The following is a 23296-nucleotide window of genomic DNA, read 5'->3' on the forward strand; positions in this document are numbered from 1 at the left end:
ACATTTATTTTATACTTATTCCATAAATATATATAGTGTTATATTTTTATCGCGAAAAGTGTAACTTTAAAAAATGTTTGTACGTATGGAGTCATAGACAAACGAAATGTACTAGTTGTAACAGATAGGAAAAGATAAATAGAGATGTAAGTAAAGGCGCATGAAAAGTAGTTGCGATCGCGGATGGGAGAAAGAAGGAGGGAGGGGAAGTACAAGAATTTCCAGAGGCAGGTGTTACATTAAAAATTGACGTAAGTAATGTATTTTTCATATTTACAAGAGTTAATAAGTATATAAGTCTAATCAGGGTAAGTCTCGAGTACTCGTACATATGTGTATGTGTATGTTGCGCTTGTAAAAATATAAAGCGCGTTTTTTCAAAACGTAATTATCCCATCGATATCGCTTCAAGACCCGCGTCCCCGGAGATTGCGGTAATCCCGCCTCCGAAGATCCCAAGCTTAGCTACCGTGTATAAGTTTAATGTCTACTTGCGTACCATTGCTGCAATTCAATATCGCGATGCGATTACCGTCGTCGCCAAATGCGATCCGCTCCCCGTAAATCATCCTCATCGACGCAACGAGTACATTTTGAAAGAACGCCTCGGTTAAAGATGCTTTCACTGAAAGCGATTAATCTTCAAGAACGTCTTCGGATTCTGATAGGCCTCCAGCTCGATAAAAAAAAAAGACAAAAAAAAACAATTAGACCTTTCGTCGACGAGAACGAAAGTTTGCGCTGCGTAGAAAAATGCGGGGCGCTCGCGCAGTCTCTGTCTACTTTATGTGGAAGCGTCGATCTTAATTCCTGCGAGAACAAACTTTTCGGGAACGGCGCTTGCAAGAGAATTCGTAACTCTCGAGTCTTATTAACTTGATAGAAAGAATTCTAAACGCGTTTAATTTTTCTGGTATTTATTTGCTTCAGTCAATAGCGTCGTTAAAAAATGATGCCAATTATTCTAGAAATCATTTTTTTTTTTTTTTTTTTTATGAAATACAATATATTTAGTATCTTATATAATATATAATAATTTAAAAAAATATGTCGAGTAATATACAAGCACCATAATTCTAATTTTGAGAAAATAAAACAGAGACTTTACAAGCAACCTGCAAGAGAATCTCGGTGATACTTTCTTTCGAGAAGTGTCTCATTGAATTGAAGATTTTAATTAAATAACACACTAAGCCGCGCGAGAGAAAAAGTTTTTTGATATGAGATTCGTAACTTATACTTAGAGATTCTATTATTAACCTCGCGATAAAAAAAATTCTCTTTCCTTTCAAGAACAGCGAGGATTAAATGATGAAAGGAAAAAGGCACCAGACAAGGCTATCAAATCGTTTTAATAATTTACGATCTTTTTTAGAACTTTCGCACGGCTTAACATGTTATCGTAAGTTTTTTAATTAAATCTTTACTCTCCGTCGTGACTCGATCGTAGCCGAGAAATTGTTCTTATCGACTAATTGTCTTCACAAATATTTAACGTTTGTACGAGATGCTTATATTCGTGTCAACGGTACAATTTTTTTCATACGACGATAGTCTTCAACTCGGAATGACCGATATTAAGGGAAGTAACGCGAAGACTTGTCGAACGAGATAGAAAATATTTTTAGATAATTGGAGGACGCTCTCCTCTTCATTAAAAATCCATCATCGCGCTCTCTCCATCCCTCGCAAGGCCTGACTCGGCACGCCGGGCAGGGGAGCTGACTCACCCCCTCTGGCTTCAGGATCGTTGTGAGCAGCCTCCGAATCCTTGACCCGCTTGTACTTCCCTGTAATTTAATGCATTTTATATGTTGCGTTATACATTCTAGGAGTTCTATGTTACATTCCAGTTTACAGAATTCAAAACTTTTACTCGGTTTGCAAAAAACTAAAAATTGATAACAGTCCTTCAGAAATAACTTGCGATCAGTTGTTTGAAATAAATATAAATTTCTCTCTCAAAATATTTTCAAAAATAATTTTGTTATATTTTCCCTCTTTTGATTATAAAAAGTATAATTACATGAAATATAATTATATTTTTTCAATCAAAGTGTAACAAAAAATAATATTTAAATATATAATACTTTATAAGAAAGGATAATGCTTACAATCTACACTAAACAAAATAAATGTAGATAGCTGTTTTTATACAGCGATATGATTTTATATTATTTGATGCTTATTGCGAATAAATACTTTGAATAATTCGGTAAGCGGCCAATTTGCTATAAGTAGAATGCTCACTGGCTAAGCGGACCATGGTGACGCCCCACCAAATGCTCCAGCCCCATCCGACGAGGCAGAACAGAACGGTGAACAGTTGGCCCACACCCACGATAAGATTGACCACACCCACGATAAGATTGACGATAAATGCACCGAGTCGTGATTTCACTCCGGCAACGGCGGAAAATCTCGGCTGTCCGGTGCACAGGTTGAACAAGCCGCTCCAAACGGTTCCTAGGTGAATTCAATTAAATTATTAGGGAGAGAATATTGATTTTACGGAGGAATAACCACTTGAAAATTTGAGAAATCAATAATGGTTTCCCAACGGAAGGCTTTCGCGAGATGATGTTATCAATATTTAAATTAATCGTACCAGTGCCCGGTAGTAGGAAGTTCCACACTAGGCAAAACCAGGCGAGAGGGACTGGCAGACAAGGAATGGCGCCGCGCATAACGGAATTATGCTCCACCAGAACATCCGGTAGCTTAGCCTTCGATTCCTACGACATTGCACATCGAGTTCTCGTTTTATAAGTGAGAAAAACGATTTCTAAAAGTAGTTTCTGAATCGTTATATCTCTGCGGAGTAAACCATGTTGCACCCTCTGGATGTCTATTTCATAAATATTAACTCAACTGGTTTGGAACTTTCTGTGCCTCTGCTTTATACAGATTTGGCACAAAACTTTTAAATCGAGTGAAATAAAAAGAAACTATCTTTGGAAATTATTGAATTTTATAATTGCAATTTTTTTTAAAGAAAATAAAAGCATTCTAAATAATATTCCAAGAAATGTTCCAAAACTGTAAAGCTAAATTTCTAAAAATCAGACAAATTGCGCTCACAAAGATTTTGAAAATTCAGGTATGTAAAATGAAATACGGTTTGTTTTCTTCTCGACGGAATGTAATAATAATAATAATTTTCGTTTGGGCAAACGGTGTTCGCGTACCTCCGACAAAGGCGGCGGCGCCACGCTCGTAAGACTGTGCTTGGCACGTGTATTTCTTTGTTGCGTGTCCGCGCGTTTGCAGTTGCATTTGCAACAGCCGAACACGCGGCGGCAGATCGCACCGCATCTTCTCTCGGGCGGGCAGCAAACGGTAGACTCGGCAGGGGCGACCCTCGCTTTTCTCGTGCAACACTTGATCTCTCGTAGTCTCTCTCGTAGACGAACGCACCTGTCAGAAGAATATTTCGCGACACGTTTAAAATTTTCCAGATTCTTAAAATTCTTCTAATAACTCGATAATATACACTGAGAAAAAAATATTAGTAAGAAAATATTGCTTGTAACGTTTTCTTCGATAGTTGTAGATATTCACATTTATAGTTATATTTGCTAAGAATACAATTTTATTTCGTCGTATTTAAATATTTATTTTATTGAAATTAATTATAAATTTTTAAGGAATAAATTTTTAAATATTTTTTTCTCAGTGTAGCAATAAACCACAAAAGTTCAAAAAAGATTTCGAAATTATTATAAGTAATGCGTATCATTTTTCAAAAAGATTTTCTCTTTCCAAGTTATCGCTTACTGAAAGACATCTAGAAAAATTTAAATATCTCTCTGTTAAATGTAAATTTTAATTTTTGAGAATATTTAATGAAAGGCGTTAAAAGAACCGGAAACTGAAATTAGATTTTTAAAGAACCGACAAATCGCGCTCACAGAAAGTCTAGAGAAACTAAAAATATAAATATATAATAGCAAAGTGGAGCGTAAAGAGAATAATATAGGAAAGGAAACGAGGATGATAAGTAAGAAGTAAAGGAAAATTAGAAGAAACCGAATCCAAAAGTTCTGGAAGCAAGCTCGTGGCTAAGTAAAGATAACAAGTTGCAGAGTGAATCCCTTGAAAACTAAGAATCGATTCCGACAAGATATCTTCGCGCATGATGTTTTCACAGAAAAGACTTTTTCTCGCATAAATTTTCAATTTTTTTCACACGATCTTTAAACATTTTATACCCTTCTAATAAAATGTACGTGACGCGAATGCAATTATTCGCTTGGTGGCACTTAACCGAGTGAAATTCAAGTCGTTAAACGGTACCTGCACCGCGCCTTTAATTTCGACCAGCACGACAACGCGTTCGTTGCGGGTGGCGGTGCATCGGGATTTGCAACAGGCGGCGGGACGTCGTCGATCACCGTCGGTCTCCCTTGCTTCCTGGTCCACAGGAGACTCTTGGGATCTCTACGGCAAGCGAGGCACCTCATACCGGAGCAACACTTGCAGTATTGACTCAAGGATCTTCCCCAACGTGCCAACAATTTTTCACTATCGCGTTGCTTCTCGTTGCTGGATGCCAGGACACTGCAACAAAATAATCGGGGCATACCACTGATGATTATTATTATTTTTTTTTTTTAAGAGTAAATTTGTAAAACATGCATACATTTAATTTCAATAATTATGTAATTAATTGCATAATTATGTAGTTAAATCGTATATTTATTAACTTTGGTGAAAAAATAAAAGATTCAGGTTGGAGTAGATATGTACATACAAGTCATTTTTCCTAGAAGTACAGGATTATTATACATTTAGAATTACCCGTGAACTAATTTTTCTTTAAAATAAGAAAATTATAAGAAATTTATATATTATTTCTCACTTAATTCACTTTATGCTACGTTAACGTCCGGCAATTTATTCCTGAAAGATTATTATCGATTTTGCATTAGCTGCATAGACTATTAGCACCTATATACACCTGTATACATACATATATGAGTCATGTGTAAAATATATAGTAATATCAGAAAGTATTGATTACGTTAACTGGATGAGGAGAACGGATTGTTGGCGAAGTATAATACTTACGCTTTTAAACGTAAAGGCGCAAATTTTACATCCAGAATCGCAAGGTCTGTTTTACAAAATAGTAATAAACTGATTTACACCGATGTTTTCAAGTCGCTCGAAGTTAAATAGACAACAAGCACAGGCTGTCGTGCATAAATGCGCATTAAAAAAATGCAAATGATTATATTTACTAGCGAAACGCGTTTCGTGACTTAGATCGCCAAGTAGCGATCGACGCGAAGGAACAGAAGATTCCTCGCGCACGAAGCTAATCGCAACACAAAATCCTCACGCATACCAAAGGCATAAACGCGCGGTGCAGTCCGAAGCCGCGCAGGTCCCATCCCTCTGTCCGCGCACGCAATCGCAATCGGGGAAACCTTACCTATAGTGTATACACGCAATACCCTCGCAAACTGGAGAACCACCTTTCGGAAACTTCGTGGGTGATCGGTGAACGTCGATGACGTCGCGATCGCCGATCTTGAAGTCACGATAGACACGCCGACGGCAGACTCGCGCAGGAATGAGCAGGAACATCGGCGAAGAGTGAGATCCGGGCGATCGGGGAGGCACGAGGACGATCGCGAGGACGATTGATGAGGGTGGAAACCGGATCGCGACGGGGCGGTTCGTAAGTCAAGGAGCAGCCATCACCGGCGGCCGGTCTCCGGTGACTTCGGTCAGTGATTGCGGGTGCCGCAGTCTCGGCAAGACGCGGTCGCGCCTAGGGTAGCAGGGCGCGAGAGGGTGCGAGGCCGACCACGACCGGTCACGCGAAGATTTTCTATCTCCCCCTTTGCCGTTCCCGCCCCCTTCGACCCCGTGAGCTGGCCAACTGGCTGACCGCGAAATCGATACGCGCGACACGAAGTTCTTTACCTTAACCGGCCGGTTTTCAAGGCGGCCACGGCCGATTTTCTCCCCGGCGCGGCGCGCGTCGCGACGCTGCGCGCGTGTCGGGGTTGCCCCGCCGGTGGCTGCACGGCATTAAAGCCGCGCTTGTAATTCGTCACCTTAACCCTTGAGCGGGAGGTGAGCACTTTCGCTGATCGAAAGGAGGGCGGTTGCTGCCGGATTGATTGCGAGCTTATTTTAGAATTAGGATCACACTCGTTCGCGTACACAAAGTCGGAAGAGTCCGAAACGACAATATTTGCCTTCTGCGATGAAAAATGTAAAATATTTTTCTGACTTTGTGTTTGCACTGATAAACAGAATATTGATATTGAAAAATATTTGTAAAAGAAAATTTTGCAACGAAAATTTATCGTATGTCGTTTATATAGATGTGCACGATAGTCACGAATAATTTTTAAAATTTTTACTTTGATACTCTAAATTGTTATAAATTATTAATTTGCATATAACTGATATTTATTTATAGTAAAGTAATGATTCATAACAATTTATATTTTTTAATCTTTTATTTTGTTTCTTCTTTTATTTATTTTACATTACGCTGTAAAGTGTTCAACTTTTAACGCTTTTAAGTCTGGAAATTTATTTTTTCGAGGAACAGACTTTCTTGTCGACCGCCGCGGGCTATGTAAACTGCGGTCATAAACTAGTAAATATCAGTAAACAGTAAAATATTAACAGCCAACTTCTGTCGTCGGTCCGCGAAAAAGGATATTATGATATTATACGCTGAGAAAATTATGCGAAAACAATGTTCCGCGTGCGCCGATAAATTGCATTTTATCATCTTCGATGCACTTTTACGAGCCCTTAGAAAGATCTTTAACAAGATTACGAAATATTTTATTATTTATTCGAAGGAGACTGCTTTAGTCATGGTTTGATAATCAAATAGTTAAATACGGGAGGTAAATAACAATATGTTAAATTGTTGTTTAAAATAGTGTTTTTACAATACTAATATTTATTTCTGTAGATTTTTAGTTCAATCTTTTTTCTAATATCTAAAAGCTATTTTTTTAATAATTTTTTATAATTACAAGTAACTATCTCTTTTTGAAGTACTTTATTAATTATTGAGGTTTGTTGTTAACCCAAGAACTGTTTACACATTCATCTTTCACACTTCTATATTTTATACATTTTTGGCATTCCTTGAAAAAATTGAGGTTAGACAATTCTCTAGTCTCCCACATCGTCAAAATAAATTATCGCGTTCGCGTCCAAAGGGTGGCTCTGAAATTTACCCGCCCTAAAAAGGATTAACCCTGGTGGCACACTAAAAGCACGGACCGGTCGGGCGATTACACAGCTGGATCGCGATTCACGACACGCTCGACAAAACCATTAAAAGTTGCACGTGTCTGAAAGTTCGTATCCACCATTTGCGCCGTTGATTAAAGAGGCAAGGACGGCGAAGAGGAGGCGGGTGGAAGGGACGCGAAAAGTTCGCGCAAAATGTGGTGTCATTAAAGCGCAAATACTTCGCGATCTACTTCGATGTGGGTAATTTTGTGCTGTGCCGAACACTTTCCCCCGTAATTGCGCCACTGCTAACGAGAGCGGAGGATCCCAGAAAAACTCGGCGCGCGGATTATGTTGGGAATCAGAGCGTCATCTTTCAGAGGCTTCCGGCCGATCTCCGCAGATGCGCGTTATGCGAATGAAACTCGCCTAACTAGGCATTGTCCAACTAGGCATTGTCCAACGAGCGTTCTCCATAATTTCATTAATCGGTCAGATCGATCTCGTGCGCGTTGCTGCAACAGTAAGCGCATTGTGTTCGGGAATAATGTGTGCTAATTCTCGCTACTTTTGTTTTCTCGTTTTCCTCATCGCCAAATCTTCTCGGGATCTCTACCATCAGCCCCTGTGGATCTAGATCTAACGTGCGATTTTTCATGAATTCGGTGTTAAAACGTTTAATTATATGACTTGCAGGATTAATGTTCTCAGGAATTTTTTGAATCGTAAAACGATATATACATCATATTTTAGTTTTAATATATACATCAGCTGTAGCGTTAAATGTTATACTAGAAAAAAAATCTGATTGCATATCTATTGGAAAATAAATTCTAATTTTTTTAAAAATTACAAGATAAGCATCATTAATTTCTTATAATTTTTTCCTGTTCAATATATTAGAATTCTTGATAATAATATTAAATTTACCTATATTTAGATAGGTCAGAATTTTTTAATAAAAGAAACGTTTAATGAACAAAAATTTTATAGATTCAAACATGCTAACCGAATTCTTACAGTTGAGACTATGAAATGTTCTAGTTATGAAACGTCGACCAACAATGGTAGCTCGAATTTTTCTATTTGGCTATTCTACTATGTATTCCACCATGTACGTCTTGTTGGTGAAATCCAAACATTTTTCTCAGCGTAAATACGAAACATTTGAAACAAAATCTGTCTGGGAAAAATATAAATAATAAAAGGAGAAAACACATGGAGGGATATCGTAAAAAAGAGCTGGCATTTGCTATCGGATTACGTGCACTGAGAAAAAAGTAAAAATATTAGCAAGCAAATGTTACTTGTGATGTTTTTTTTTTTTTATATATATATATTGGTTATAAAATAATTTTATTGTGATGAAATATATATCTCCGTGAAATTTTTTTAACTCGTTTTTCTTATTAATTGGAATTTATTTGCTAGGGATGGCACTTTATTTCGTATTCAAATAAAGATATAATTCAGTGAAATAAATTCATGTCTCGCAAATAAATTTTCAAGTATCTTTTTCCCAGCGTGCAAACCCATTTTTCCCGAAAGATAAACTCGAGCGCAACGAAATGAATGCCGCGTTTCAGATTCGCGACAATGGGATTGTTTCGTGACGCGAGTGACATTATCATTCGCACAAATTTTAATGACTGTCGTAATAGTAAAACTACAACAGCTCGTCGTGCTGCCTTGTAAAACGCTTCTACGTGACGTGATGCATAAAATGTAACGGGAACAACCCCTGAAATTTCTTTACGCACGTAAACGAAGTTCACGAAGGGGTGCGAAGGGCGTGTGATTGACTGGCGATCACAGCACGCATGACTGACCCTGTTAACACGTATCTCGATAATACGTGAGGTATAGTCTCATCGGAAAACTTTTGTCAACACGTACAGATCGTTGTTAAATAAAACTTAACATATGTATGGCGGTTACGTAATGTTTGCTCTACACAGAAAAATATTCTTGTGCTAAGAAAAATTATTTCTTAATTTTTAGTCTTCCTTTTTCTTTTAAGTAATTTATCTTTGCAAAAAATATTTTCTTGGTAATAATTTTAAATTAAACTCATCATTTACTTGAAACAAGTAATATTTACTTAAAAAATTTTTGTGTAGAGAAAATATATATACTTGAATTGAGAGTATAAATTACTTATTTTAAATGTTTCAAAGTTCCACATATCCGCAAATCTGAAAGTTCATCATAAGCATCAAATTTGTTCGAAAAATATATTCTGAATCTTTTAAGAATTAATACTTTAATTGTGAATATTAAAACAAAAATTTGATTTGCTTATTATTATTATTTATTCGATGCAATTTTATAATATTTTTCGAAAGAGAATAATTTCTTTTTTTTTTTATGTATACATAATAATAAATTTTTCTAAAATTTGTGATTTGTAATTTTAAAACAATTACCAATAAAATATTTGTTTGTTAAAGATAATCATTATTATATGAAAAAAAGGTAAATTTAGTAATCGCTTTTCTTGGCGGTATTTTTTAATATATTTTTGTATATATTTGTGAAACGTGAAAATTTTCCTCATTAAAATTTTAATGGAGATGTTTTTTCTCTGCGCGATTCCGTCTTAAAGGAAAGGTTACATGATCGGTATTCTGATTATTTTATCCCACAAATACATTCAATGAAGTGTGACATTTTCTCGGTTTGGCAGCAACTGATAGCGATAAGAATACGTGAATTATAAATTCTACATCCCGCAAATGGGCGTACATTTAAATTGCAATGGCAACGTGACAAGCAAAATTAATAAGTAAGCAGGTACGAAAGATCGTTACCAATGTTATATGCTTGTTCGCAAATTCGAGCATATTTTTCAATATTGCACTGCCCTCGGAAACAACGTGAGAGCCAGTTATAATCGCTACCATAATCGCTCGCGTTAATAAATATGAGTTATGAGCCTGAAATGAAATTTCCTTAGTATATTATTAGGCGATATTTTTTTTCATATATTAAACGATCCCATCGAAAGATACGAATTTCTGGCATTAATAATAACGTAAAAAAACGAAGTAGGACGCAGGACATTGATATGTTCAATCCTGTAACGCGAAAGCGTATTTATCAGTAATATAATCTACTACTCGTTATTCTCTCGTTTTTCTCTGATGAAATTCCCGGATTATTAATGCAAACGAATTAATAATGCAAACCTCTCTGCAATTCCGTGCACCTAACTGCCGCGACATGCAAATAAAAATGCGTGCGGGCCTCGTTTATTTATAGCCCGCACGATGCCGTTTACGAATTAAAAATAGTTTACCCATCGATTAATATTAAATATAATCAATAGATGCGAGAGCGATGTGATCGGAGGAAGGGTGCACGCGAGAAAGAAATTGAAATTCGGGTATTCAATCTCGTTGCGCGAGAAAGCGAGTCTATCTCGAGTATATTAATCTTTCTAAGCAATTGTCAAATTTTTAACGCAAACACGCAACATGCAAATCCGAGGGTACCGTTGAGTTTTCTGCTTATATCTTAACCGCGTGTAAGGATTTAAAAAAATTAAAAAAAAACTGTTCTCGTATATCTATTAACATTGCGAGCCGATGCGCCTTTCTGACACACGTTCTGTTCTTAGTCACGAGGATATCAAGGATGCAATTAGCCTAATATGCGGGAGTAGCGATTAAATTGGACTGGAGGAAACGAGCAAAGGTAGCGGGAGAGCGCCGCGGATTCGAAGGAGGTGAATGCATAACGCTATATGCAAATTATATTGAAATTTTGTTTCGCTCGATCTTTAATAACGCATTTTCGCATCTAATATTTTTGCGCTGCACGATGCATATACCGTGAACGTTTCCCGTGAACGCGTTATCGAGGATCAGCGGCTCAATTATGTCGAATTGTGGGAAATGGGCTGCTAGTTTACATAAAAAAACGCGAGCGTGCGTTAATAAAGCAAAAGCGAGGCACGTGCGATCGCATTGAAATTAAGTGGTCTACCTGAGGGCGAAATAATACAGTTAGATGTGTGTGCATACAATTGTAAAGAAATGTATAATAAATACATAAATAACGTAACTAAGAAACTGTAAAGCACGATCTTTCGTTTTCTTTTTTTAAATAAAAGCAAAAAGACGTTACTGTATTTCTCTTGCAAAAATTGTGATTTCAGTGATTTCAGTAGAAAAGTCAACGAGACAGTCAGACGGCACCTATTATATCATAACTTCATTCTCTGTCATACTCTCTAGTTAACATAGAGACAGATTTCTCCCTCGCGATGTGCAAACAAGCATTTTCCATATCCAAAATCAGACTTTCATAAAGCATGAATTTAAATGGAAAATTAATAGCGCAATAACCAATCCGCCGTTACACCTACCGTATATTTCCATAAATATCTACATATAAAAAGGTACTTGTACCTGATTATTCTCCCAGCACCGCATATGAGTCAACGGGTGCGGATCAGCCGGCTAAATCGGATTATCGCGTGATGCGGGAGAGCACGTGCTGCCTCGCCGCATTCTTTCGAACCCATTAATCCTCCTATGCGGTTGTTTAACACCGTCAGTCTCAAACGGACTGGTCTCCCTCTTTTTACGAAACAAACAAGTTATCTTGGATATTACACGTCATAGAACGAAAAAGAAGGTAACCAGATGAATATGCGATCGAATGTCTCAATGGAAAACCGGCCGGTCACTTCTGGGCGGATGGTCTCTACAGGCAAATTCGAACGAAACGTCAGATTAATCGCACGTATCGTGGGAAAGGGGCGGCACAAACGACCGAAAATCGACGTAACGTGGCAAGTGACCGGCGAGGCGTCGCGACGCGGCGCGTCGCGTCGCGTCGCGTGCGGCCAAGGTCGACTCGCGCCACCACTCGTATTTCACTCGCTCCGCCTGTGTTCTCTTTATAGCCACCACCCCAAGTCCGCGCGAGGACACTTCCCTTAATTCGCCGATTGTCGCGCCCACAGAGAAAAAAAAAGGATTCATTTGATCCTCGAGCTTAAAAGCCGAGCCACTCCATTCTACAACTCGCGTGAAGAGTCCCTGGTCTTGGATTTGATCGTGTAGCTCAAGATGTATTTTCCTTGAGTGCTTTTTGTGAACTTGCTTGCTTGTAAATCGAAAGCGAGAACAAAGTGTATACGTGAAATGAATGTATTAAATGTAATATTTTTGCCAAAGAGAGAGATATTATATTACAATGTCTTAGTAATCGCCATTATTACTTTTGATTTATGCAAGCAATAATGTACCAAAAATGTAGAACAAAAAAATATGAATTATTTTAATGTTGATTATCTACACAATGTTATGTAAAAGTTTGAAAATATTATTTGACGGAAATATTATACAATAGTTATATGTGATAACTGCCAATTTAAATAACACTAACTAATGCTTTATTATTTTATTATCTTTTAACTTGTTGAAAGTATCTTCATTTCAGCTTGTTTAAGTCTAAGAAAACATTTTTTGAAACGATCTATGCACGAGCACATCACGGAAAGTGAATAAAAATTGCCACGAGTAATTTAATCGCTTAGGTTAGGTATCGCTGTGAATTACCAGCGAGATTTAGTATCTAGCTGCTAGCTATTATGCCATTAATGTGCAAATTTGTGGGCAGCGGTTTACCCCGCGATTCTCAATTAGACGAATCACTCTCCGATAAGTTGGTTCTGCACCTTAATTCTTATTATCTCAAATTAGTTTCCTTTTTTCTTCAGGCGTAATCTGACTTTCATGAAAGCAATTCTTCTTAAACAACACCGAGTGGAGACACCCTTCCTCTTAAGTAAAAGTTCCATAATCGATTCTTACTTGCAGAAGAAGTCCGATCGATTATCGCTCGAGAAAGAAAATACATTCGTTTTTTAAGTGTCGATTGTTGCCGAAAGAATATGATTAGCGTAACTTGGAAAAGAATAACGGAAAACTGCCACGCGAACGCATTAAACAGTCGATAAAAGTAGAGCTTCGTAACGATGATTTGGAAATTTGGATGATGTAGAATCGATATACGAGGATTGTTCTATTTTCTCGTGTTGTAGAAAAATACGCGAAGGAAAACGTTCGTAAAAGAAGTGGAACGCCATATTTTTTCCGTGAACGATCGTCGTACATTGCATTTTCCACGACGCGACATATCTTTGTGGCAAAGAGAAGGTTTAGCGTTCCGTAGAAGTCAACGTGTGATCGTGAGCGCGTTGGCTCGCGTGAGAGATCAGCCGTTAGATACAAGGATGTACTTTCGTAAGTACACCCGTGATTTTTTTTTATCTAACAAATCGTTCGGACAAAGTTATATTTCTTCAAAGAGAAAAAAAGAAGAAAAAGATTTCTAATTTATCAAAGCCAAAAATATAAAACATATTTGTCTTTTTGCTTGTATATTGCTTAAAATAGCTCCAGAAAATGTTTCTTATATTTTTTAAAGCTAGTATTTAAAATTAAAATATGGATTTCAAAAAATATATTATTTTAAATATCCATTAAACTGTTAATTAAATAATAGGAAGAATTTGATAATTATTATAAATATATTGCAATTAGCAATAATAAAATTGCATAAATCATATTGCAAAGTATGTGCTTAAGAAAATAAATTGAGATAAAATAGACATATTGCTCATTTCTTACAATAACTACATACTTAAAAAAAAACATTTCCTATTTTAAATATTTTGAATCATTAAAATTTTGCAATATTATTTTTAATGCGATTTTGATGTAATGATTTGGTCTACTGATTGTAGAGAAGTACATGTATTATTAGTTCTTCACTCAGTGTATTTTTTTTTTTTAACAATTAACAATTGTTTGTTATAGCAAATAAATGATATTAATTCATCTCCCTGCGTGATTATATACAAATGCAATTGATTCGAAGTAATAAGATTCAAAGTAATTTATATCATTTGCACAGTTACTTTTCTTCTCGACTTAGAATATATTTTTCTCATATCTAAATAATGCATTCCATCAAAACGTGTACGCAACACATTTACGATCACGACAGAAGACAAATATTCTTACACACGTAAAAGGAAATTAGAAAAAGAAGTTTCATAGTTTTGTATAATTAATTCATGAATTCAAAAGTTTCTTACAAGAGGCTCTTTTGATAAGAAGGCGCGCTCCTCTCAAGGTTATCACGTTTCAAATGTCGCGAACCGACAAGATTTCAAACCGAAGAGCATGCGATTATTCCAAAAATTTCCGGAATTTGGTTTGCGAGATTAAGTTATAATCGTAATACGGCTTTAGCAAGAGCGCTTATAACACCGTCACGCTATTGCGGTCTTGTGAGTCATTGGAACGTAACGTGACCGGTAATAATATCACACGAAATTACAGCGAGAGGATCTCTCACGTAGAAAAAATTTAATCTCCATGCAATTACGGGAATAATAATCGCACGCCGGTTTGTGCAACGCGAGACTCGCGCAAGTTCGGCGATGTTGAGGAACTGATCGCCGCCGATGTCCTAATTGATCGACGCACGCAGATGTAACGTGTGGCTGTAATAAATAATGAATGAGGTGCAACGTACCTTCGGCGGATCTAGCGCGGCTTCATTAATTATTCATCAAAATCTAATTTTGAAAATGGAGGCAGGGAAAAGCTAAATGAGCCGATTATTCAGAAAGTGGGTGAAATTGAGTTTTGAAAACCTTATAGCGAGATCACCGCAGGATCGATGGTAATAACATAACTGGATTTTAGTAATAAAAGTTATCAGTCGGAAAAGATATTTGACGCTTTTTATAAAACTTTTCGCGGAATCACGAAACATTCGGCATTTTATATTTTTTAAATAGAATCACTTAAAAATTCAAATATATAAATATAATATTTTGCTATATCTAATATATACAATTTTTGCTTAAAAATGTTAAGTAAATCGAATAAAAACTACATTATAATTCCATCTTGAATGGCCATTAAAAATCTCTTAAATATTTATGCGAGAGATTAGCGTGAAACAGTAAATGCCAATTAACTATCTCGATTCCGCATATTTTGAAGAGGGGGTGGCGTCGACGGGTGGACGGATGTCAAAAGTATTCTTATTAAAATACCTGTCCCGGGACGGCGGCCATTATGACGGCGAAGAAGGATGGTTCGGGGATTCTAATTTATTATCCCCTTGAGCTAGCCCACGGTGGCTCGTCGATGTAAATCCCAGCACGATCGATAGACACACCTCGGCCGCTTCGGCCGAAGGTGGAGGTTTATAACTAGCCGGGGTGAAGGAACTCTTGAATCTTGCGCGACTGTAGATAGGACGAGAACTTCCTCGGCCTGTTCGTGTCTTGGCTGGCGAAGCGAAAACTTTCCGCGGGAGCGCGTACGTCTTTTCACGGGCAGCGCTCGTATTCCGCAATAACAAAATCGCGTCGCGCTACTCGGTCTGCGAATAACGAATCATTGTTTGGTAGAAAATAGCTTTCCAGAAGTTTTTTTTTAATCTTGGACGATATTGCGTCTAACCCCCGACTCCGAGTCGGTGAACGGATATACTTGCGAACACACAGCAGCCGACGTGATTTATTAGGATTTAGCAACCGCGAAATTTACGCTATTTACGCGGCAGGCTAAGGACGATACAGATCTAAGCACAGAGAAAGTTTCAAAGGAGTGCAAAAAGAAGGACCGAGAAATTTTCTACCATTTGAGAAATTCAGCCATTCGAGCGAATAACTTGCGCTAACTCGCAGTCGAGAGAAATCGTTATATATATATCGTTAATATATAAATAATGTCTATAAAAGTAGCACGAAAGCAGAAAGCGCTTAGAATTTAATTATTATATATGATTATATTAATTCAACAATTCTATAGTTTAGAGGAAGGGGTTTAAAAATGTAATTTTTAAACACTCCAGTGTTTTCCGTATTTTATATCAAGTTTAATGGAGTCGGAATCGAAATTAGCGTAGAAATCGTCCGTTTTACTGCTATCTAGCGCGATCCGATTATCAGCTTTCTGAGAAGTGACGACCTGTGAAATACACGTCTGCGGCCACGTATGATGACTCAGTCGACAGACGAACTGCCAAAATTGATTATCCCATCTGGAGTCACTCGGAATCCCCTAAATCATGCGATCACAATTAAGCTCGGCGGTGAGTTTGTCTTGAGAAGTGGTAGACTGGAAGCGTCTCGTGGAATGATGAATAAATAACTGCGCAGTAACGCAACGGCCCTGCGATTTGCTTTGAGATACCCGCGAAATTACTGCAATACTACACATAGTACAACGCGAATGACGCGATCTACACGTGTATACACTCGTCAGAAACTCGATGCACGGACATGCCCGTATGTAAGACATACAGGCTCGGTCAAGGCACGAGTCGCCGGCAAATTGCGACAAACGAACCTGGCTGGTGCTAAGAGGCGATAAATTCTCATACAGGATTTTGCAAGTTCCACCCTTGCACATAAAATATATTAAAATACATTTCGTATAAATCTATGGACACGTTACATTGTTCTCGCGCCGTGTGTGCTTTCTAATAGTGCGATAAAGTACCTTAAAGATTGGTTGTAACACTTGATTTGCAGCCATCGAATACAAACTATTGTAATAAAATCACTCTATGCACCTCTGGCCAAAGCTGCACGTAGTGCAACAAGAGAGACGCCTTAGGTTTGTTATTACGGCGCGATGGAAGTACACGTCTAATAATTTCACGTTGTAGAACCGCACTTTGAAACAATCTCAGATTTATATCGAAAGAAATTTCGTTCGAGCAATTGCGAAGCGAATAAAAGCGAACATAATTTGAAAGCTGAACCCAGTAATCACATGTTTCGCGTGAATAAATAAGCTTAACTGTACATCTACAAAGTTCGATATTCGAGCCTAAGAGCTTGAAATCCAAGTTAAAAAGAGTTTGTACACTTGTCTCGTGAAAGATCACTCTTCTTGTACTCCTCTTCTAGAAAGTTACGGAAGAACTCTTGGGAATCAAGCATTAAGTAGTTGACTCGAACACTGGCGAAAAATTAGAATCGAGTTTCGAGTCAGAATGGTTGCGCGTGAGAGTCGAGGAGCTTAGACAGGGCGATGAGATTCCGATTACTATGCAATTCTTTTTGCAAAACAATCGCGTCACGAAAGTTTTCATTCTCGTTTAATGGAGAGCGATGTCTTGTTGCCGTGCCGTCCGGTCCGCAGAAAAAAAATTTCATCTTTCGATCTGATTACAATTGCCCTCGAGGCGCAGTCCAGATCAATTGGCTTTAATTTTTTATCGATCGCGTGGGCGAAAACGACGCGAGTATCAGAGCGGATGCAACTCACGCGTGTAAACTTCGTTTGAGCGAGTATCACGCGACTCGGACAAAACGGAGAGATTTATAAATTCAACCAGTAGTCTGCTTTTTCATCAAAAAGTCGTAAAAATACGTATTTCGTAGAATGCATTTTAGTACGCCATTGCTTGACAACGCATAATTATCGCATAACGAATTGACGTAATTAATCATCTACGCATTAGATGCATGTTTTTTTAGCTGCGTGCTATTAATCTCTTTGACATTGATTGCGTTTAATTACAGTTCAAACAAAACGAACTGACGTCATAAGTAGAGTAGGAGGAAGAGAAAGACAGAACGGAAGAGAGAAGGAAGAAGAAAGTTTGGGTGGAAATGGGAAATGCAGCTAAAAAGTGCATTTATATTCTTCATTCAAAGTTTAAACTTTGACATGTGAGTAAAAATTACTTTAACAAAATATTTCGTAGAAATAACCATAAGAAGATAATTTTCTGTTCCATTTGAAGCTCGAAATCATTTTGCAATATATATCAAAAAAATTCCATAGAGTGGACAAAATGGAAAGAAGATTTTTGAGATAACTTTTGAAAAATCTCTTAACTTTAACCTTTGTACTTTTGCACGAAAAACGCGATGTATCAGGTTCGCTGTAACGCCTGTAACATGCAGTTGAATAGAATAAAATTGACACTCACGCTGGCTCTCCGTTCTGCTCGACGCGGGCGATGCGATGTTGCCGCTGAGGGTCTCGATCTCCTGCGACCGCTTCACCGTGTGCACGCCCGTTTTCTCCCTTGGCGAGGACACTCCCCTCACCGTGTTCACGCTCACCCCCGTGTCCGTCCGTGTCCGTCGATCTCACGCTCTCGATCGAGTCCGTGGACACGCCGGTGGACGACTTCAACGATGCGTCGCTGCCGCGATTCTCGTTCCTCGTTCGTACCACGGCATGTTCACTGTTCACACCTGCATTCACTGCACCGACCGCGGGATTCACATTGTGATTGCTCTTCGCCACGTTGTTCGTCGTCATCGCGCTGTTGCTCATCGCCGTCGTGTTATTCATCGTCGTCTCCGCTCCCTCGGCCGCTTTGACCTTCGAGTCGTTCTCCATCACCGTGGGCATCTTGTCGTTTGCCGAAACATTCGTCTTGCTACTCGCGGTGCCACTCTTCATCTCTGACGAAGCGGCTTCTTGTTCTTCCGAAGCATTCCCGCCGCTTGGTTTGGACGCACGAGCGTTTTGATTATTTTTGCCAGAACGCTGATTGGCAGAAGACTGGTTGCTGGAACGCTGATGAACTTCGTCGTTCGTTTTGACGCTCTTCATGGATTGACTGACGCTACTGTTCTTCGAGTGTCCTCCGGTGCTACCTTCCGCTCCGACGGAAGAATCCTTCGTATCGTTTCCAGGATTAATCGCTTGGCTTGCTCTAGCCGATTGATTTTCGTTAAACGGCGAGGATCTTTGGCTCGTCAACGTTGCGTTCGGCGTCGACGCGGCGGGCACCGGCGATTCGCCCTTGGATGCGGGAGAGACCGAGGGCCTGAGCGTTCCGTCGGGCCGTTCCTTCTGCTGATTCGTCATTGAACCATCGTTGCGCTCCACGAGATGCGTGTTCGCGTCGATGTGCAGCGGCTGCACCGCCGTGGTCGTCGTGGTGTTCACCAAACGTTCGCTGGACGTGCCGATCGCCTGCGAGGTTTGCTTCAGAAGATCTCTAAGATCCACGTCGTCCGCATTGCCTGAAAAATTGCCATCTATTCCGTTTTCCTTCGAGCTCGATTCGGATCGACCATTCTGAACTGATTGGCCGTTCTGCTTGTCGCTTCTGCCTTCTTTTACAATCCTGTCTATCTTTCCGCTGCTCTGCTCGGGCATCGAAATGAACCTGCCAGTATTCGACGAACCGTTCGCCTTGCTGGTCTTCAGGGGAATCTTCGACGGCGAAAGGAGACGTTCTTTGCTGGGATTTTTGCTCTGACTGTCCCTTTGACTTACGTTGTTCTTCTGCGACGGCGTTCTCGACGTTTTCGTGGGAGATTGTCTCGTAGCATCTTTCCCTCTTACGTTCGATCGAGGGGTCGTCTTCTCCGGTTTCGTCGGGGTGCCTTGGATCGGCGACAGTCGCGTCGAGCCCTTCGTCGCCGGCGGCCGGCGCGTCGAATTGCTGTTGAGATTGCTGGTGGAGTTGGAGATGAAGCGGGCCTTGGTCTCGGTCAAGTTCGTACGACTCCGAGAATCGAATTTGTTCAGACGCGTCTTCGAGTCGTTCAGCCGTGATTTCGAATCGGCTGCGTTCAATCGATTTCTCGAGACGTTCAATCGCGTCCTCGAATCGACTCGACGACCGATCTTCGGCGACGGCGAACGCTCGTTGTCCTTCGTCAAGGAGGTGGATCGTTGACGATAAGTCGGCTGCGGTATCAGGCTTCTTCTTGGACTGTTCTGCTGCGACAACGACACTGCAAAACATAAACGCGTCACTTAACAGGGACCATCGTTGACAGAATGATTGGTTCTATGTAAAGCAACGTATAAACTTGAATGAATAATTTTACTTTGCGTTATATAGCGTTACATACAAAATAAAAATTTTTTATCTATAAGTTTTTTCTTAACTTGAATCATAAGAATGCCCGCCATTAAATTTTAATTTTCAGCACCAAGAACAATAATCTTTAAATGAACTTTCTTTATAAACATATTACTTAAAATATGCGAAATACGTCTGAAAGATCGTAGCATCTTTTACATTTTGCAATGTCTTTTGAACATTTCAGCTGCCTGAGCTCTTCAAGATATTTTAGCGACGTAATGTCAAAGACTATTAAATTTGATCTTGGAATCTTTGAAACATTCTCACAAAATTTATTTAAAAAAAATTTTAACTCGCTCTCAATAAAAACTCGATCACTTGCTAAAAAGAATCAAAGTTATTTTATGTCAAACTCGAATCGGATCATTGAAACATAACTTTTAATTTATTTATTTCATATTTATTATTTAATTTTTAAATATAGATATATATTTAAATATAGATATTTTAAATATAGATATAATAAACAAATTTCTAAGTAGAAAGAGTAATATTGATTGTATAATATAAAGAGTCATTTTAAATATAATTTTGTAAAATTATCAATATATGCAATTCGTATTCCAATCTTCAAATTCGAAATCGAATGGTCTGAATTTAAATGATAAGAGATTGAAATCTAAATCGAATCGAAACTTATCTTATTCGATTTGATTCGATTCGATTCGATTCATATTCAAATAGATGGCATCTTTCCTATTTACCCCTTCGATCGACTCTGCGTCGACGTCCGTCCCCGACTTCCGGCGACTGCGGCCTCGACATTGAGCGAGGGGGTGGCCCCTTGAAGCCACGTCCGCGAAAGGGTGAGACCCTTCCTGTCTGCAAGGTCGCATCGCCGGTTTCCGGACTCGCCGGCCTGGACTCGGCGAGTATCACGAAGCTGGAACGACGGTGCGCCCTGCCGAAGGACGTCGACGTCGGGGCGACCTTGTAAGGTTCGGGCGCGCGGGGAGGCGGTGGCGCCACGGGGGGCGATAGGTACATGCTGTCGGGAACGGCCAACACCCGGAAGGGTGGCGGACCCTGCCGCGCGACGTGGCCGTCATGATCGGTCCGCCTCATTCTTACGAGGCCCTATCTTTTATTGGAAAATTATAACGTTAATACGATTGACCTGCGTCTGCACTAATCCCCGAACTTGTGCTATTAATAAAATTACAAAAATGTTGATAAATCCACGCGAAATCAAAGTGACGAAATCGGAGAAAGGAGAAAAAATGTTTCATATATTTGTTTTTTCTTTTTTTTTTTAATTTATCATACAGATTACATTTAAAAATATGGTTTTATAACTACGATTCTGTGTTATTTTAACCACAATGACGATTTGCAGTACAAACGTAACATTAATAACGATGGTATTATTGCGTTTAAATTCGGGGATTAATTGCTATTGTATCTATTCAATAATGCGCTAAATTCATTTTTTGAGAAATCTAAATTTCTTTAATACATTTATAAAAAAAGGCTAATAATTCATTTTTTTAAATTAAATAATTATTTATTTTCCTCAAAGGTATTTTTATTTCAACTTAAAAGAACCAAGTTAAAGGAACGATTTCATCAATTTAAAACATAACTTTTCTCTGCACTGAGAGAAAAAGTTAACTTGACCAAATTTTGCAACCTGATTGCAAACTTTAGTTCAAGTATTTATATTAAATATATAAACTTGAGTATTTTATGTATTTAAGTCAAATGCATATTATAAATACTTAAACTAAAAAAAAATGTAATCAAGTTGAAAAATTTAGTCAAATTAACAAATCTTTTCTCACTGCTAGATACATGTATAATTCGTTCTATGTAATTTGAACTCAAACCTGAGATCGTACCTGGTGCCCTTCATGCAGGTCGCCGAAGTGAGAGGGACGCCGAGATCCGCCGTTACTCCCACCTGCAAAGAATAGAAATCTTTACTTAGAAAGAGAGAGAGTGCGTGACCGTCGTAAAAATGTAATAGAGAAATTTTTATTTCGATAAAAGTCGAGATGGAGCGCTAAGATTGCGGTTCCGTCCGCGGATGGAAAATTGCAAAAAGTAGAAACGGTCGTCTCGACCATCCTGATCGATCGACAGCTCTTCGTCGCGCACAATGTGAAAAGTTTAAACAAATTGCGCGTACATTTCTCTCCGTCCGCACTTGCTTTCATTTGTCGAGAATAAAAGCGAGCTGTCCTTTGTTCGTCGTTTTCGATATCAACCGTTCGCCAGTCGATGTCGGCGGCAAATATTGATAATATTCGAGGAACGGATCAATACGGCGCTTACATTAAATTTCCATGTAATTACCGTTTCGCCGGCGGTGACGGCGGTGGTTCCTCGCGATGCACCGTCCGTCGAGATCGCCGATCCTTTGTCGGAAAAGGAAGAAACGCGGCTCGGCGCAGCCGGCAATTAACGAATGCGCGCGTATGGTCATTCGTTCTGTGCGGCTTGGCACGTGTCCGGGCAACGAGAGTATATCCCCCCCGGCGGATACAAGGAACAACGCCTTTATTCACGCTCTCGCAGACGATCGCCCGAGCGAATTCATCACGCTTACCGCTGAGCTACATTCCCGATGTGGCCGGCGCATCGCGTTGCTTCGTCCCGTCTCGTCTCGTCGCGCAACGCTGCATCGCCGTGTAATAAAGAAGTTCCGCGCGCGGACGTACTTTCCAAATCCTCACAGAGCTCATCGGAGTACAATTCAACTGTCGTCGAAACGCTCGCGACCGAGACGACCCGACCCGTCGCGTCGCGCGATAACCCTCCCGTCGAAAGTTTAATGATAACTTTCGCTCGAAACGACGAATTTCTGTGGCCCCGCGAGAGAAAGCGCGATTGCAATTTTCGAGCTTCAATTATTCTACCAAAGTGTCACTGCGCGGTTGGAGAGCCGGCGAACGGGAGTGCTCGAGGAGGTACTCGAACGAAGGAGTTACTCGTCCAACTCTTGTCAACCACAAGGAGTATTTTACTCGAGATTAAGATTTAGATCGGGAGGCGAGTGGAAAATGTCCGAGGGCGTAATTCACCGTTACAACGACGACCGGATGATTTACAGGCGTCGTTCGCCCACGAATCAATGGACGAACGGACACGAGCATGAATGCGCCGTAAATCGTAAAACCGCGAGGCGGTCTCTCGAAGCGAACGCGTGCATCGAGGCGGTTTCCAGCGCGCGATTAGCTCCCTTAAA

General features: G+C 39.3%; 1 protein-coding gene across 1 annotated transcript; it reads right to left on the reverse strand.

Moving 5' to 3' along the window:
* Positions 1–234: 234 nt before the first annotated feature.
* Positions 235–22892, reverse strand: LOC105197736 (protein stum). The gene is given in 11 exon segments (XM_011164247.3): positions 235–1790; positions 2251–2466; positions 2609–2735; positions 3189–3417; positions 4297–4560; positions 18205–18236; positions 18239–18352; positions 18354–19975; positions 20814–21190; positions 21948–22009; positions 22405–22892. Coding segments are annotated over 9 exon segments (3090 nt in total). The 5' UTR covers positions 21175–21190; positions 21948–22009; positions 22405–22892; the 3' UTR covers positions 235–1665.
* Between the last annotated feature and the right edge of the window lie 404 nt (positions 22893–23296).

This window comes from Solenopsis invicta, chromosome 10 (genome assembly GCF_016802725.1).
Source record: "Solenopsis invicta isolate M01_SB chromosome 10, UNIL_Sinv_3.0, whole genome shotgun sequence".
Classification (NCBI taxonomy): domain Eukaryota; kingdom Metazoa; phylum Arthropoda; class Insecta; order Hymenoptera; family Formicidae; genus Solenopsis; species Solenopsis invicta.